The 18,689-nt window shown below is 40.2% G+C and overlaps 1 protein-coding gene across 1 annotated transcript; it reads left to right on the top strand.

Moving 5' to 3' along the window:
- The first annotated feature begins 15,454 nt into the window (after positions 1-15,454).
- Positions 15,455-17,601, top strand: LOC148041297 (uncharacterized). Its single transcript, XM_087687944.1, has one exon. The coding sequence runs from the start codon at positions 15,537-15,539 to the stop codon at positions 17,367-17,369; it is 1,833 nt and encodes a 610-aa protein (XP_087544070.1). The 5' UTR covers positions 15,455-15,536; the 3' UTR covers positions 17,370-17,601.
- Positions 17,602-18,689: the final 1,088 nt, after the last annotated feature.

Raw genomic sequence — 18,689 nt, 5'->3', positions numbered from 1 at the left:
GGCTGAGGATATTCAGCCATTGAAGTGCAGAATTGCTGATTTACAGCAAGATTTGAGTAATGCAGAAGAGCATAATGAAGCCAGGGTTGACACGAAATACAAAACTGTGGATAAGAAGGTGAAGCCGGTTGCTGTACCGCTTCCACCTGACAGTGATCAGCAAATAGAGAGGGCTGCTAAACAGCCAATTTTGAGGAATCCAGAGCATATTGGTCATAAATTTTCAGTAGAGACTCTTGCTGAATTGAAAATTGGAAATGGTGATTTCTTGCTACCCATAGAGAAGCAATGCTTTCAGGAGATGCTTGAGCGACATGGAAGGGGATTTACTTTTTTCCCGCATGAGATTGGATGTGTGAATCCTGATATTGTTGCTCCTATGGTCATTTTTACTATTCCTCATATTCCATGGAATCTCTGACCTATTCCAGTGCCTAAGGCACACCTATCAAAGCTGATTGATTTATTGAATGAGAAAATCAGGATGGGAATTCTTGAGCCTTCATCTGCACCATACTCAAACAAGTGGTTTACGGTTCCAAAGAAGAATGGTACTCTCTGATTTATTCAAGACATGCAGCCAGTGAACAGAGTTACTATCAGGAATGTTGGTATAGGTCCATTTGTGGATGAGTTTGCAGAGGCATTTGCTGGACGTGCCATCTATTCTTTAGGTGATTTGTATTCAGGATATGATCAGTTTCAGCTGGCTTTGGAAAGCAGGGACATAACCACCATGAGAACTCCTATTGGGCTTGTCAGGATGTGTACCTTGCCTCAAGGTGCCACTAATTCTGTTGCGCATATGATGAATGCCATGCATAAGGTCCTTCGAGATTACATACCTCAGCTTACTATGCCTTTCTTGGATGATGTGCCCATTAAGGGATGTGCAGAAGAAGAGAAGAATGAAAGTCTAAATGAGCAGGGATGCAGATACTTTGTGGCTGATCATATTTCAGCATGTGAGAAGATTTTGGCCAGGTTAGAAGAAGTGAACTTGTCACTTTCAGGGCAAAAATCTGTTTTTGGAGTGAATGACGTTGTCATTGTTGGACATATGTATGGATATTATCGCAGGAAACCCTCACCTGATAAGGTGAATGCTATAGGCAAGATTGCGGAGTATTGTTCTACCACTTTAGAGGTACGGAGATTCATTGGAGCTTGTGTGTTTTATATGATTTGGATACCTCATTTTGCACACATAGCAGATTGTTTGTATCAGTTGCTTCGAAAGGGGCAGAAATTCTATTGGGATGAGAGCCACACTAGAGCCATGCGGAAATTGAAGAAGTTATTGCAGAATGCTCCTACTCTCAGGAAAGCTGATTATAATTGTGGAAAGCCTATTGTATTGACAGTTGACACTAGTCCAATTGGCATAGGTTGGGCTGTGGGTCAAGATGATGCAGATGGAAATAGGTATGCTATTCGGTTTGGGGCGAAAGTCCTAAACGAGAGACAGAGGAGATATCCGCAAATCAAGAGGGAGTTATTGGGGATTGTTACGGCTCTCAAATGTGACAAGGAGTACTTTATTGGAGCTTCAGTTGTGGTAGAGACAGATTGCTTGGCATTGATTGGTATGATCATGAGTTGCTCTACTCCGGATATAGCTATGCTGAGATGGATTGCATACATCAAGTCATTAAATCCGGAATTTAAACACATAGCAGGGAAGGATAATCCAGTGGCAGATATGTTGTCTAGAGCCAGATATGATGATGAGGAGACTCTACTTGCAGAAGAGGATGATGTAGAAATTTCAGCCACTATGGTTGATCATGTTTGTCATGTCTATGATATTGTGGCTTTCATAGAAGAACTCTATGTTGGAGATTGGTTTGCAGATTGGCAGGTACCTTAGTACACTAAGCAAAAGAGATGAATGGACAGATGAAGAGTTCAAGAAGATCAGAAGGAAAGCCTATGGTTATTTTCTCAAGGACAGATTTCTTTGGAAGCATCCGAAGAAAAGAGGCGGATTACCTTTGCGGGTTGTCTGCGATAGAGAGACACAGTTACAGGTGATGAGGGAGTTTCATGAGAGTCCTTGGGCTGGTCATAGAGGAGTGTGGGCTACTTATGAGAAAATCAAGGAGAAATATTGGTGGAAAGGCATGTATAGAGATGTTTCTCACTTTGTTGAGACTTGCAGAGACTGCCAGATGTATTCGGTAGTGCGTCATCGAGATGAGCTTCATCCGACCTATCCGCTATGCATTCATTATAAGTGGATAGTTGATTTGGTTACTATGCCTATGGGTCTATGGCAGATGAGGTATATTGTTTTGGCTAGAGATGATCTTACCAATCATGTTGAGGGCAGATCTTTGAGAACGAAGACCACTAGTGCAGTGTGTAAGTTCTTATTGGAGGAAATTTTCTACAGGTATGGTTGTGTGGGTAAGATCACTGTGGATCATGGTGAATTGGATGCAGATGAAGCTAGGGAGTTTTTCTCTCAGCTAGGAATCAAGTTGGCTCTAACTATAGCATATAATCCAGAGGGAAATGGGAAGAGTGAAAGAGGGCATCTGCTGATAGTGAAAGCATTAGCCAAAGCATGCAGAGGACGGATTGGAGAATGGCCGAGACTTCTACCATTTGCTTTGTGGGCTAATCGTACGACTGATAGTGTTACCACAGGATATATGCCTGCAGAGTTGATGTATGGTCAGAAACCTGTTATGCCGATTGAGACTTGTGATTTGACTTGGTCAGTTTTACCTTGGCAAGAGGATTTGACAAGAGAGGAGCTCTTAGCTCTTCGGATTCGACAGTTGGAGAGGAGACCAGAGGATATTCAGCTAGCTAATGACAGGTTGAAGGTTGCTAGACTAAGAAATAAGGATAGGTTTGACAGCAGGCATCGCTTGCGGCCTAGAGCAATAGAAGAGGGAGATTGGGTATTGGTCTTTGATAGCAGCCTTGAAAATCAGCATACTGCACTTCGGAAGATGGTGAAAAGATGGTTTGGGCTGTACATAATCAGACATGTCTTTGATAATGCAACATATGAGCTGACAGAATTGGATGGGATAGTGCTTAGAGTGCCTATTGCTGGAAAAAGAATCAAGATTTTCAAGAAAAGAGATGATGAAGATTATGCATTGGAAGAATTTGCAAGAGAAGAGCAATGAGAAGAAACTCCAATGGAAGAGACAGATGATATGACAGATAATCTTGTTGATATACCGGAAATGCATAATGAAGAGATTGATCTGTTTGTGGATCTTGATGATAACGATCATGGGTAGTTGGCCCATCCGGAGGATGCGCAGGATTAGAGGGGGTGGATGTCGTATTGCTGCGCATTCGAGGTGTGAAAACCACCCGAAAGTTGTGTGTGTGATTTGATACTTTGTACATACTTAGTCGTTATGTTTGCTCTTTCATTCTATGCGGGAAATATAGTGAAGAGGGTTTGGAGCAAGAGGAATTAATCAACAATGCTCTGGTTGACATGTATGCTAAATGTGACATGCTTATAGAAGAACAGGGAGTTTTTGGTAGATTGGTAACTCGAGATGCAATCTCATGGGCTACACTTATTTCAAGATATGCCGATTATGGGCTTTGTGAGGAAGTACTAAACTATTTCCAAGAGATGCAAATCGAAGTACATTGGTGGATATGTATGCCAAATGTGGGAGCTTGCTTGATGTTCAGCACACGTTTGACTGCATGCCACAATGCAATGAGTATTTTTGGAGTTCCCTTATCCTTGGCTATGTTGACATGGGGATATGACAGTATTTTGGGAGAGCAACTGATATGGATGTAGTCAATTATTGGATGCTTGCCAATGACATGATTCATGCCCTTTATCCTAATGCTATAACAGTTGGAGAAGATGTGAGTGGAATGTCACTCTTTTCCATCTGAGTGGCAGATGCTGGCATAGGTTTCGATTACAGGCTCCATATGGCTGTTCCAGATAGCACGGGCACTACATGATGATGCTGAAACAAAGGAATTTGCTTCACATGAATTTGTTTCTAATACTCTCACAAGTATTGCTTTAGATGGATTGGCATTTCTCTCAGTTTTTTCTGCTTGTAGTCGTGCTGGCCTTGTTGACAAGGGAATTCAGCTATTTGAGTCTATGACTAGGGTGTATGGCACTATTCCTACTGTGAAGCACTATGTTGCTATGGTGGACTTACTAGGATTTTGGCTTGGCAAGTTGCAGCTCTGAAACTCCAACAGGCTCAAGCTCAGTATCTAAACTTCTAGGCTCAAGATCTTGGCCAGCTGCAGTTTACTCAACAGGCTCTCTCCCAGATGTGAGATGTGGTGCAACAAGGATTGGCAGCATTTGAAAGTGAGATTCACATGTTCACAGATGTTTGTAGGCATTGCTGCTCTTCTCGTGGGAACAACATTAAGCCTACTCCTTTCCATTTGTGTGTGCATGACAGAGTTACAACTGGTTTTAGGGGACCTTCGCCAGTAGGACCTATAGCGGCCTGCCAAAAGAGTTGAAGCTGCTGCATGATTGATTTCATGAGTTTTTGCAGGGATTAGATCTGCAAACCTTTTCTAGATGTTTTGCAATACACTACATGCAGAGTATTTTGAGCACCCTATTTGGAGGTGTGAAGCCTATAGTGCTTAAAAGTTAACGCTTACGTTGCATTGCAGCAAAAACTGTTCCAGGTCTTAGGCTAATCGACAAATGGGCAGTTTTGATAGGAGGTGGGGAAAATCACCGCATTGGACTTTTTGATATGATCTTAGTGAAAGACAATGATATTGCCGTAGCTGGAGGTATTGCTAACAGCATTGTTGCTGTAGGCAAGTATCTGAAGGATCATAACCTGGATATTGGTGTTGAGATAGAGACAAGAACGCTTGAAGAAGTCAAGGAGGTTTTAAGAAAAATTGTTCCTGGTTAATACTCTTTGTATAGAGTATGCTGCGAAGTAGGCTGCAAAAACTATTCCTGGTTAATACTCTTTGTATAGAGTATGCTGCGAAGTAGGCCGCTTTTCTGGTAAAAAAAGGGCTGCTTTACTAGGGCCTAGGGCGGAAGGAACAGAGGATGGAGGGGGGGGAAAAAAAGCAATGGCATCTAGACCAACGGGGGACAGTGTGGGAGGATTGTGTTCTGGAGGTAGAGGCTTGCTGCATTTGTGCTACACAGAGAATAATAGGTAAACCTCTGCGCTTGTGAAAGAGGAATTGCAGGGAGGAGGATTGATCGGGTGGAGTTTGATCATGCATGGACACACTGAAGAAATGTAAAAATAAGACAATCAATCATACGGCGATATCATGTGATGTTATCCTTCATCGAACCTTCTTTAAAAAACTCCTAAATAGTCATCGTTCTAATACTCAGCTCTAAGACTAGGCTGCGATAACCTGAGGAAGATTCATACACAAGAGTGGCCTGGTCAACTTGTATGCAACTACATATTTGACCCATGTAAAGAATTCCTGGTGCTGTTTGTATTGACAGCACAAACAGACAGACACAGAGAGAGACAGAGACAGAGAGTCTGACAGAGGATTTCAAACAGGTAGATTTATTGATGAACCTCAACCCAAACAAAGTCTTTCGCCTATATATGAAAAAGGTGTCACAAGAGCAACATTTCATACAAGTTACAGGTGTTGTTTCTCCCTTTCAAAATAGTGGAGCAGTAGGGCCTGAGAGCAGGAGCACCACATTGCTTGATTGTGAAAGATTAGCAAGAGAAAGGCCTTTGCAGGAGCAGAATATGCTAAGAGAGGAGTGCCATAGGTTAATAGAAAGCCCACAGTATGTAGATTCTTCTGTAGCCAATGCTATACACTGAAGCTTAGAACTTTTTGCAACTGCTTTAGCTCAAGTGGACAAACTATGGGAGAGGAATGCAATGCTGGAGCATACTCAGGTCTTCCCAAACAACACTTTCAATATGTAAAACATGACAAACCGGGCCTGGTAAAATGTGCTTCCCTACACAAGAAGCCTATTATGTAAGAAGGAGCTTCAAAGATCCATATGATCATTATAGCTGAAGGATCTACAAATGCTATAGAATTAAATCAGGTGGTCTAGAACCAGTGGACTGATCAGATTGGAATTCATCTTGTATTTTGTAAACATCTTGGCAGTAATACAATTGTTACTTGGCATCATTTTCTCGTTTTTGCTTATTCACATGTTTGAACTTCTATCTTGAAATTTATCAAGGACTTCTGAAGTCGCGACATTGCTTTCGAAACCCTTCGACACCGTTGTGCATTTATGTCACCGACGTGTCAGTTGCAGATGCGGTTGGTACACCGCTCATGAATAATAGCTAGATGACAGCTATCCTTATCTACTCTAGTTCGTGGCTCAGTTAGTATGCCACCTTAGTTAGTTGAGTTTGGTTTGAGACCCATATATAGGGTTCTTCTATTTCTTTGTACTTGAGTTCTTTTGGCTTACACAACTAAGAAGAGAAAAACTGTTTTCAGCCTCCACCTCTGTGTGTATTCCCCCATTGTGCAAGCAAGAAAGCTACAAGTGAGACTCCTTCCTTCTCTCCCAAAATATTGACAATTCTACTCAAATTGTGTACTTCTAGGCAAGTCTTTCTAGGTAAAAGCCACCTGTCAAGTGATAGAATCACTTTAGTCCGCAATATGTCTACATAAGATAGCTTTCTTGATAACCTGGCCTTTATATATCAATCTACGCGTTTTATATAGAAGTTAATTTACTTGTTTTTCATGCTAGAACCATAAGTGTTTTCCTTTTATGCTGTGCTTTTTGTTATTCCCTATTTTTGTTTGTGTTCTTTTTATTGTGCCCTAAGCCTAGCTACAACTTGATTTGAGTATAACTTTGTCATATTAAATTTGAGTAGCATCATTCAAATACTCATCAAATCAAATGGAGGAAACTTGGTTTGCAAGGGAGCGTGGAAAAATTGTAAAACTTGGTTTTCTCGCATGCCCCAATCTCTCACTTTTAGCAATAGAATGTGGCTAGCCCACTCTATATAAAGGCCACATAGGACTGTAATGTAATGCAAAAAAATGTGATCTGATCCCACCATAGGTGCACCGCTCTAATACCTTATCCGGACGACATCAATATGCCAGATTTCATCCACCCCACACCTTCAATTAAAGACCACAAGAGCAAGATATTGTTTTGGAGAAGGCCACAAACCTAGATGCCCTAGTCAAGAGTTAGGGTACGATAGTGAAAGAGAGAAGTGAAGGCAATCCAGAGTGCTTCTGTTGTTGTGGGGTGGGGGGCTCCTTCATAGATAGAAGCTAAATAGCCAGTTCGTAACAAGTGCGCATACAAATACAACACATACATTTAAAAGTAATTTCAGATATTAGCCACACTTAGACACATATACATCATTCACAGCCACCCACTTTCAAACACACATTCTTATACATGAACTCATAGTTAGCTACATGCATATACAAACATATATTTTGGCCATAAGGCATTCACCATTTGTTTAGGCCCTTGACTTAGACATAGGCACACTTATTTCATCACTTACATACACAATGTGTGCATCCATTTTGAGTTCACCATAGGTATACCTCATTAATCACTCACCATGATCCACCCCAACCTTGAAACACACACTCCACTACACTCTTGCAATCATACACACTCCTTCAAGCACTAAGGTACTCATGGACATATAGGCTCATGGCACACCATGCCACTTCGATTTGTGATAACACTTAGGCACTCAAAGCCTTAAGATCATGAGACATTGGATGCAATACATGCATGTTAGCCAAAAACCCTAGGCCACATATAAGTAGTCTACTTTATCCTCTCACACTCATCCATAGGAAAGGACAGGACAACTCACTAACCTCTACAGAAGGTCACTAAAACCCTAACATTAGGTTGCACCCTATGCATTTACATATTCAAAAAACTAGTCATTCAAAAAATATCCTCCTAGGTTCCAAATTCTTAACCATTCACTCACCCGATTTACTTCAACACATTTAGATGCACCCATGATAGGGCACCCAAACTCACAACTCACAACACACCCTAGGCAAACAAACACGACTTTACCTCACTTCAAGGAGTCGTTTGACAGATCTTTCAAGTTCACTCTATTGAATCACTCAAACTCAAGCTTTTGAGGGTGAAATTTTTTATTCACATCGTGCACTCAAATAACTTATGAATCTTTGAAAATTAAGAGATCATAAGGCTAGAACTAGTGTGTGACTACTATTTTAAGAAACATTCTAATTGGTTCTCTAAGAAATATAACTTATGAAACCAAGACCAAAAGGGGCCAGTTTTCTTTTAGATCCACCAATTGTTTCTCTCTATTAAAAAATTATGGGATCTTTACTCACTCATATTGATTGCACCTAATACGCAATTTATCATTTGGCATTGAACACACATAATTCAAGTAGCCTATTAAGAAGCTTATTCTCATTAAGCTCATTGCTCATGAGTAGCATTAAAAATATATAGAGAAAGCTAAAGGTAGTTACCAAGTTTAATGGAGCTATTAAAAGAAGAACCACAAGGATCTTACTTGATAGGGAAGATGAATATGTTAGCAACAAGCTAGCAAGAACTATAACCAACAGGTTGATAGAGAGACATGAGTGCACATAAGCTAAATCAAACATGTGAAATAAATAAACAATTGTGCTTGAATAGAAAAAATTCTCGTGGGAAATTGGAAGGAAAACTTCAAAGAAGGAAAAGACACTAATCTATAGACTTGTGGTGATTATTTGAAGAGACTTCAATATACAAAATGTGATAAGGAAATATGAACAGACCCTATAGCTTCAAAAGAAAAAACATACAACTCAATACTCAACAAGAGTGAAACTCATCTACAAATACTAAAGATGAAAAAAAATCCGTATTATATAACAAAACTCAACCTTACAAGAGAAGTTCAAGAGATTCAATAGGTTATCCACGGCCTAATTCCTTGCTTGATGCAATTTTGTACTGAGCAAGAAATTCCAACTCTAAGGTTCACTAGTCCTAAATACTTCAAACATCAAACTAGAAATTGAAATAATTGTTATCGTCCAAAAACTCATTGCAAGATAATGTACTTAGTAGACCTAGAAGGGAGCCAACAACTAGTTGATGAGATAGCAATGGAAAGACTTTGAGAGGATGTTGCACAAGACATACGAGAGTCCATAAAAATTTTCAAGGATACTCTAATGTTTGAGATTAGCCTTGACATTAGCCAACTCATTGAAAAAGGTGTACTAGATAAGTTACAAAATATTCAATATCCTAGGTAAAGAGACTCTCGATTGGTTGTTAGAACTAAACATAGCCGTACAAAAAGAATAATCCAAAATGGAAAAAAAATTTAACAACATCAAGAGGTGAATTTATAATTTAGGAGCTACAAAATCCTTTAATGATTTCCTATTTTAGTTAATGCAACATTGACTTCTTTATAACTTCAATACACTTCAACTAGGAATATATATAGTTGATAACTTGCTCACAAGTCTAGGTAAAGTGTGTCAAACTCAAGAGCAAGGAAAAATTCCTTTTGTTACCATGCAAATGAAAAAAAAGATTATCTCTACAATGTACTAATAGTTTGAACATAAAGACTTGAGGCCAATAACCTTACATTGGAGTTGAGAAAAATATAATCCTTTGGATTGTTCTTGGGTGAGAAGAGAAAAACTTGGTATATAGGCTAGGATGCTACAGAAAAGTCACATTTCTCTACACTTAAAGAGCCCTTCATGATGCTCTTCACTAAAGTCTGATATGTGGAAAACCTTACTATATGGCTAATAAATGCAAATTAGTAGGAATAAGAGAGTATGAAAGTATAGAGTCTATACAAAAGAGTGTTACTTGGAGAAAGGCTGAGTGAAAAAACAATTTCAATAGTCCCGAAGGCATCTCAGATAAGAGCGTTTACAAGACCATGATAAAAAAGTAATGAGAAATCATTCCAGAAGCAATCGTGTACTAAATGAGACAATTATAACTAACAAACTCCTCAAAAAGAGAAGCACATACAAAAAAATAGGAACTAAGAACTTCTAATCATGCCGAAGTAGTAGTGATTGTGCCAATTTGACATAAGAGTCCCTTACTACAAGCAAACTTTTTTTGGCAAGCCTTCTTAAGTAAGATTTCTGGATCATCAAAGATTTTAGGTGAGTTTTTTCTCAATCTTTATTTAGTATCTCTTCTCTAACCTCCACTTTAGGTCTACAATGTATGCAACTCCTTTAATTCTTCAAAAGTAGATTTTCTTGTGATGGGTCCTCCTTGATTTTTAGAAAACATTCTCTTTGTTTCCCTCTGTCCCCCCAAGTGATTTTTGTCCTTGTGCAAGATCCCCAATATTTTTTTTTATGTTTTAACCTTCCATTTTACTTAATCTCTTTCAAAGTCATATCCACATCGCCTTTTCTGATTTTTGTCATAATCCTCCTCCAAATCCTTCTCCTCTTTCTTTAGAGCCCCCCTTTCTTGACCTTGTATAGCTATCCATATTTTGGTCTCTCCCTTATACCTTTCATACCATGTTCCTTTACATTGAACACCCCTCTTTGTGTCTCCTAGGATGTTCTTCTCATCTTTGCATCAAACTTCTTCATAGGCTACTTTTGCCTATCTTTTGGGCTACACTTAGTGTAGGGATCCCTCACACCTTGATTCATCTCTCTCTCTCTCTCTCTCTCTCTCTCTCTCTCTCTCTCTCTCTCTCTCTCTCTCTCTCTCTCTCTCTCTCTCTCAGTTAACATAGCCTTTGATTTATGAGATCATAAATCCATGAAAGAAATATGAATAGTTTATCACATTCTCGATCAAATATTCATGGTTTTGGGATAAGTAGTGCCTTGGTGGCACAATCATTGTATTTATTACCTACTTATGCATGTATTATTGGGTCTAGCAAGATCATCTTTTATTGATAGCTTTGCAAAATGTGAAATGCAAATGATGGCAAAAATAATTAGGATTTTCTAGTATCCCATTTCTAGTTTAAAAATTAGATTTTATATAGGGAATACTTAAGACCATAAAATTTGGTGATTTATATCCCATAATTGAGCTCAAAAGGCCTAGAACCTAAAAATAAATCATAAACATGACCTATTTTAGCTCATGCTCAAGGACTATTGTCAAGAAACTTGTTGAACTACATACATTGCTAGCCATTCTCTACCTACTCCACAAATCTTATTACAAAATATCTTTAGATATTTCTCTTTGTTAGATCAACCCAAAAAGTATCACGTCTACAAATATTTCACAATCTACATAACACCCTTTTCCTTGATCCCAAAGAAGAATTTGAGCACTCTTCGTCCATCTTTCTGGGATGAACCTTGTAGAAAGATCCTTGGTTGTGGGCACCAGAAGATGAGACACCAAAAACAAAATAGAGATAGCAGTCAACCCAAGATCATAGTACATGTAAGAAACTCTAGTCTCACTTACAAGTTAATGGAAAAACTAAGCAAATTCAATGATCATATGGAAAACATACATAACCTCCTTATAACCTGAAACAAAGGTACAACATCTTAGTCCTTAGACCATGGTCAATGGAGTGCAATTTATTGGGGCATGTCCATAATATAGTTTAGTCCTCAATGATCTTGATGTCCATGACTTTGGGAGAAAAATGGTTTGGAAAGGTCTTAAGCAAGTTTCAACTTTAGACATAATTACTCCTTCATACTCATAGTGCTTATCCAATAAAATCAAATGCTTTTGCTCGTACACTAGGAGCATTACAATCTTCTATAACTCTAATGAAAGTGGGCAAGAAAATCAAATGCTTTGCCCAACTAAGGCTCGTACACTAGGAGAATTACCATTACAATCTTCTATAACTCTAATGAAAGTGGGTAAGTAGAACCTCTCAGACAATCCGTTGGGGAGACTTTAACATTGATATCTCACAACCCACAATGAAAATTCCTAACTCCATCAGTCATATGCACACCTCCTCAAGCACACTTGACGTCAACGAGTCTTTAAAATGAGCATGCATGCCAAATTTACTCACAATGGCCTTCTCAAACACAAATAAAATGAGCATACATGCAAAAATTCCTTACCACCACGACCTTCTCAAATACAAACACCTCTTCCTATCCATGAGCACCACCTTTGTCGTTGATTCTTGAACTTCATTAGCTCAACCTCAAGTGGCTATCAGCATTATCGTCACATTCTTCATCCTTCTTTCCTTTGCATTGTTTTCTTCCTTGTTATCTTTGTCTTTCTCCCTCTCTTGCAACACCTCCTCTCTCTATTATATATGGGCCACTCTTTAGCTTTAAAGTATTAGCCTTTATGCTTTTCTCCAGGCTCCACTTCCATGATGGATGTACTTTATGGCGTGCATTTTCACCACCACTTCCATTCATGGATGCTTTACTTCATTTGTGCTATGCAACCCTCTATACTTTCCTATTGCCCATCATCATTGCTAATCCTAACTTACCTCATTACCTTTCTTTACATGCAATAAATCATCACCATCTAGTACTTGCTACAAGAAGAAAACAAAAGAGAAATGCAAAATCTTTATGAAATGTCTTCTTTAGGCTTTGGAAAGAGCATAACCCCCATAATAAAACCTCCTTGTTCCACATCTTGAATAACACCACAACAATCAACTTTCAAACACTAGGATCTCTTGTCCTTATATGGAATATATGCATCATTTCATGGTAAATTTTCACTTGTATTTTATTTTCAAAATGTTATGTTTTCATTTCCTAATATAGGATTTACACATTTTCATATGGGCCTCAATATGAATGCATGACCTTGAGCTAACCAATAGAATGGCATGCATAATACCTCAAGTTAGGCATGTGTATATCATTATGCTAGGTCACAATTGCTAAAAGAGTGGATGAGAGAGAGAGAGAGAGAGAGAGAGAGAGAGAGAGAGAGAGAGAGAGAGAGAGAGCTATGGATATAAATGGGTGCATTACATGTGTATATCTATGTGCATGTGTGACAGAGGAGGAATAAAGAGAGAGAGAGGGGGGAAGAGATAGAGAGTGAGAGCATCACATTTCTATATTCTTAGGTTACATGGAGGGAAAACCAAAGTCAAGGTGTTTGCCTTACATATATCGATTCATACCATAGCTTTGCAATCATTTTAGGAGGCTATAACTAGGCCTGTGTTTGAGAGTACTAGTACAAAAGTCTCTTGCGATACTAGCTAATATAATATACAAGGCTAGGTCTTTTAAAACACTTCCTATATGCTAGGCAAGTTGTGTGTGTGTGTGTGTGTGGTTTGAGAGAAAGGAAGATAGAGAGAGAGCTTACCTCATGATACTTGCAGCTAGATAGAGTGACAATGCAAGTTGAGGGAGAGAGCAAGAGTTAATGCAACATGACAAAGGTGAAAAGAAGGAGGAAGTAAAGAAACTAGTATGCAAGTGTTGCATAAGCCATGCATGTGACTTAAAAGGATGTCTAGTATGTTGGCATCATTGAATGTGTTGCTAGAAAACATCACTTAAAAAAGACTTAGAGGATGCAAAAGTGTGTCATTTAGTTATGGTTTTTATTGTTGTATATACAACCTATAATAGGGAGAGAGCTTACCTCATGATACTTGCAACTACATAGAGTGACAATGCAAGTTGAGGGAGAGAGCAAGAGTCAATGCCACATGACGAAGGTGCAAAGAAGGAGGAAGTAAAGAAGCTAGTATGCAAGTGTTGCATAAGGCATGCATGTCACTTAAAAGGATGTCTAGTTTGTTGGCGTCATTGAACGTGTTGCTAGAAAACATCACTTTAAAAAGACTTAGAGGATGTGAACGTGTGTCATTTAGTTATGGTTTTTATTGTTGTACATAGAACCTATAATTATAGTTGTCCCTTATGTGAGAAAACCATCACTTAAGCATATATGGCCCATCATTGCATAAATGGCAACTGTTACTTTTCCCTTGAATTGTCCTCCTTGCTAAGTCCATTGGCTTCTAGTAGTGGAGAGTAGGAATAGATAGGAATCTACTTCTATAAGGGTCACATACAATTATTTAAGTTTATCACGTGGCTCAACATTGGAAAGGAATCTTTAAAATGCCTTTGCTAGACATTTTCTATGTACAAAAGAATATCATTTCATGGGGGTATTCACATATTCAATACGAAAAGGGTATGCTCTATTCATGATAAGCTTACACATAACGAACTTTTTAATTAGGCCATGATAGTAAGGGTTTACATATGGTGAACCCTTTAGCTCCCAACTCTCTCACATCTTCCATTTTTAATAATAGTCCATGCAAAAAATTCTTTGTGCTTCTTCACAATTCTTTTGCATCCCATGAGCTAGTTCTTTAGCATACAACCTTTCTCTCCGCAATTTACGAACATGAGATGCATGATAAATCTCAGTCATTCACAAACAAATGATTTTTCTCCTTCATGCAAAAGTCCATGTAGATGTGCCACTCACTTACACTCTTTGACCCCTCTAGATGCCCAAGTTGTAAGGTTATTTAGCCATGGTCTTACCTCTTCTATAATTTTTAGCATTGATTAAAGTATCCTTCCTAGGCTACTATGGCTCTATTTTATTGCTAAGCCTCATTGTCCTTGCTATCATGTCCTTCATCTTCTTCCTCAACTTCCAAAACAAATTAGATGCAGAATGATTTTGTATTAATGGAATATCTAGGCTTACATTGATATTTTTAATCAAGGGCAACCCAAACACATGACTTTTTACTTTTACATGTGGTCCCATTACAATGTTCATCTTGGTGACTAGCCTACCATAGCCAAATTAATTTTTACAATATAGGGTGAAGGGGAAAATAAAGTGACACCCGCCAAAAGAAAAATATTCCCCATCCCAATTGAGTGACAATGTTGCAAAAGAGATGTTGCCTTTTTAGCTACTTAACATTATCATACACATTTCTTTAAATTGCCTATGAGCCTAATGTTTTTCTTAGATTTTGGATACTGGGAAACCTTAAGCAATGCATCATTGAGTGTCACTTTATTGACCCCTCATTGTTAATCTATTATGAATCCTTCTTTTATAACTAGGGCTACTTGATAAAAATATCAAGATTCAACATGCCTCAACATTTTCTCTTTGAGGTCCATATGATATAAATAGTTTGACCATTAAAAACTATTTATGAAACTCAGTTGGAAAAAGCGTTATAATGGAGGATTGATACATGACACTCTGTTGGCCACGCCTCAAAATTGGGCAGCTGCCCTCCATGATAAGCAAGGGCAATCTTGTGTCAAAGAATGACTTGCATAGGACCTCGAACCACACATGGGTTATTGTATACCTCCTTACGGTAGGTCACATATGCTGAAAGAGCACGGAGAGAGCTGTCTAGGCGTTAGTTTCACGCTTGGAAGGACTTCGACGTGTTTGTCTAGGCGTTAATTTCACTCTCGGAAGAACTTCGACGTGTTTGTCCAGGCGTTAATTTCACTCTCGGAAGAACTTCGACGTGTTAGACTGCAGATTATAAAGGCAAACTGAAGTCTGATGCAAATTATAACACAACATGACTAGCCAGAAGCTTGGATCCGCGGAGCATGGCCAGCCTCTCGACGCTGTGCGTTGTGCTTCTACTCATGGGGAAACTGGCTCCTATTGTGCCAACTTGGCTACCAAGGTTTGCGAGAAGTGCAGGCTGGTGGCGTATTGCAGCAAAGAGTGCCAAAGAGAGCACTGGAAGGTCCACAAACTGCTGTGTAAATCTGATCTGATGGAAGCTAGATGGATTCCCGGTGGTGAGGGGCAGTCTGCCAGGAGCTTGTGCGTCGTTAGCGGATCGAGGCTATTCGGAGCAAATATTCCTGCATACTCAGTGTTAGGATGTTCTTCGTCATCTGCATCATGTTCAACCTTGCCGAAGAGCCTGCGTGTGTGCTTTGCTGCCAGCGGGGATCTGCGCAACGTGATAGAGACGGTGTGTGAGCTGCCCGACAACTTCTCGGGGGAGGTCGCTATCCATATCAACGATCCCAATCCCATGGTTGCGCTGAGGAACTACCTCATGGTAGAGCTGCTGCGGATTCATGGCGAGGGTGCTATCGATGCCGTGATTGCACTATGGTATAGCATGGCCCTCACCGAAAGCCAGCTTAAGGCGGCGAAGGCACTGGCAAGAAAGGTGCTGGAAGAGAGCGAAGCATCAGGCGGCAGTTGTAATGGCTCTTTTGCATTCTCCGGCGCCGATGAGGTGCCACACCTGAGAGCCACCTTCGACAGCAAAGCGACGAAGATTCTGGAAGCTATGTGCGAGAACAAGATGGAGCTGGCAAAGGCGAGATGGATTCGAAAGGCGGTGATGGAAGAGGAGTCGGACTTGGTGGATCAGAGGATAGGCTGCCTCCGCCCGGCGCACGCAGTGGCATGGTATCATTTCCGGCAGACCGGAATGCTACTGCCCCTGGGCGGCGCCCACGGCAGCTACGACAGAGCCAATAGGTTTCTTCTGAGCTCCACTACAGGCTATGATGGACCGGACCCCTTGGACGGTTGGGACATCAAGCAGGCCATTGCCTCTGGCATGCAGCGTGGCGTGCCATCCATGGACCTCTACGGCTGCCTCTTTTTCCACGTCCGTACCAGGCTCCAACTCTTCTTGCGCAAGTGGAAGCTCTGTCACGTCACACTCGTGCTCACGTCGGTGGACCCATGCAAACTGGCGGCGCAGCTGGCAAGCACGGGCTCGACCTTCCACCGAGTCGACGCAGGCCGGCTGGCGGACGTGGCTCACGCAGGAATCAAGCGGGTGCTCAAGGACTGGGGCCCTCTCTTGAGCAGGACTTCTACTTCGCCTCATCGTCCTACATCTTCTTCTTCATCATCTCCTTCTGTGCTGCATGATCATGATCAGTCCACTCTGATAACCTGTTTCACAAGCTGGCCTCTTCACAACAGCTTCCTTCCTGACGATATCAATGTCTCTGAGGCAGGAGCACGTCGTCGACCCTTCCATGAGAAGATACGAGAGGCCTTGGACAAGGGATGGCGCTGGGGCCAAACAACCGACCGTGAGAGGTTCAGAAAACTGGCGATGGTCGCGTTGTTACATGGGGATGTACACTGGTCCATGTACTTCCACGACTCTAGCAGCGACTTCGACGAGTATCTGGAGATGCAGGGCGCGTTCAAGGCGGCCGAGAAGGCCAAGGTGAGGCGCAACACAAGGCACTCTCTACTTCCTCATCGCTTGTTTGTGCCGGTCCATGTCTCTAGCTCTGCCACCCCAACTTCTCTTCCCAGGAGCGACGTAGAGGACTTCTATCTTCGTACCGCAGTCCATTTCAACTCCTCGCTGCTGGAGAGGTTTGTGGAATGGTGCCCCTGTCCCGACGAAACATGTTAGTAGTAAGCATAAGGACTTAATTTGACCGCCCCAGGAGATGGTCACTAGCTGGTAAAACGTTTTCAGAAAACAAACCTTTTTTTATCTGTAGTAGATTGAGATGCTACACACAGAGTGCGTCGCGCGAGCAGGAAACTAACATGTTATCTTTTGTTGTCCCCATCATGTAATGCGGTGATCGTAAGTTCTTTTCATTTGCTTTCAGCATTCTAGTGTGTTGACTCAATGTAGTCATGGATCAAGACTTTTCGCGATTTTTGTTTCACACTCAAGTCTCACATTCTCCTTTTCAAAAAGAACGCTTGTTTGTCAATATGTTGTACGAATTCATAGTTCCCCTAAGAATGTTGCTTCCTTTGTACTCACATTTTGGCACCTTTTACAGAAACATTATGGAGCTAATCAAATAGGTTTGAGAGGAAAAAATGGCCGTGATAATGAGAGAGTTTGCTTAAACATCAAATTTGCTCCTAATGCAGGAGGTTGCAATATACTAACACAAGGAGCTTTCGAGTGGTTCCTACATTGAAAACCTATTGGAATGGAGGATATTTTTAAAGATTTCCTAGGTACCTACATATGCATTCCCTACATACAACTAGGAATAGCAGACTCCACATCTCATAGTAGAAAATTCTCGATATGCCTATATGCTTTCCCTACATATAACTAGAGCATTCCATTCCCCACATTTTAAATTAGGGAATTATAGGTCACATAACTAGGGAATCCCATTCCCCACATATCGCAATAGGGAATCAATAGGGCACACAACTAGGGAATTACATTCCCCATATACTAGGGAATTACAAATGGCCATATAACCAAGATATGCTTTTTTAGGGGTCTATTTTATACATAAAAACAACATTTCTTCTCATCCTTTTTATGAACTCAAGTAAAGATTATTTAATAGTGCACTAACATGGGTCTATTTTATAAATTTCACACCCACTTGTTGTATTATTGTGTCTTGTTCTTTTTATGAGATTCTCTAAAGACTATTTGATGGTGCACCATTTGTGAAGTTATGTAATTGATCAACAATTTAATGTTAACGACCATTTGATTTAGCTCCAAACCTATAGAAATAAGGAACCAAATGTATTTTGCCAAAGGAGATGAAAAATTTTCTCTTTTTCATCCATGCACAAAGAGAAATGTGCTATTATAAGCATCATCCCTATTGGAGACTTTAGCATGACTACCCTCCAAAGGAACATATTAAACTTGGCATTCCATGTTGCTAAGGTTAAAAATGTGTGTTTTTTGACTTGTTACATAAGTTTATTGTGCTTACTCTAATTAGCCCGTATCATG

This window comes from Lygodium microphyllum, chromosome 1, assembly GCF_053477565.2.
Source record: "Lygodium microphyllum isolate KBCC chromosome 1, Lygodium_microphyllum_v1.1.10, whole genome shotgun sequence".
Classification (NCBI taxonomy): domain Eukaryota; kingdom Viridiplantae; phylum Streptophyta; class Polypodiopsida; order Schizaeales; family Lygodiaceae; genus Lygodium; species Lygodium microphyllum.
Note: the sequence above shows the minus strand (reverse complement) of the source record. Positions and strands in the feature narration are given on the sequence as shown.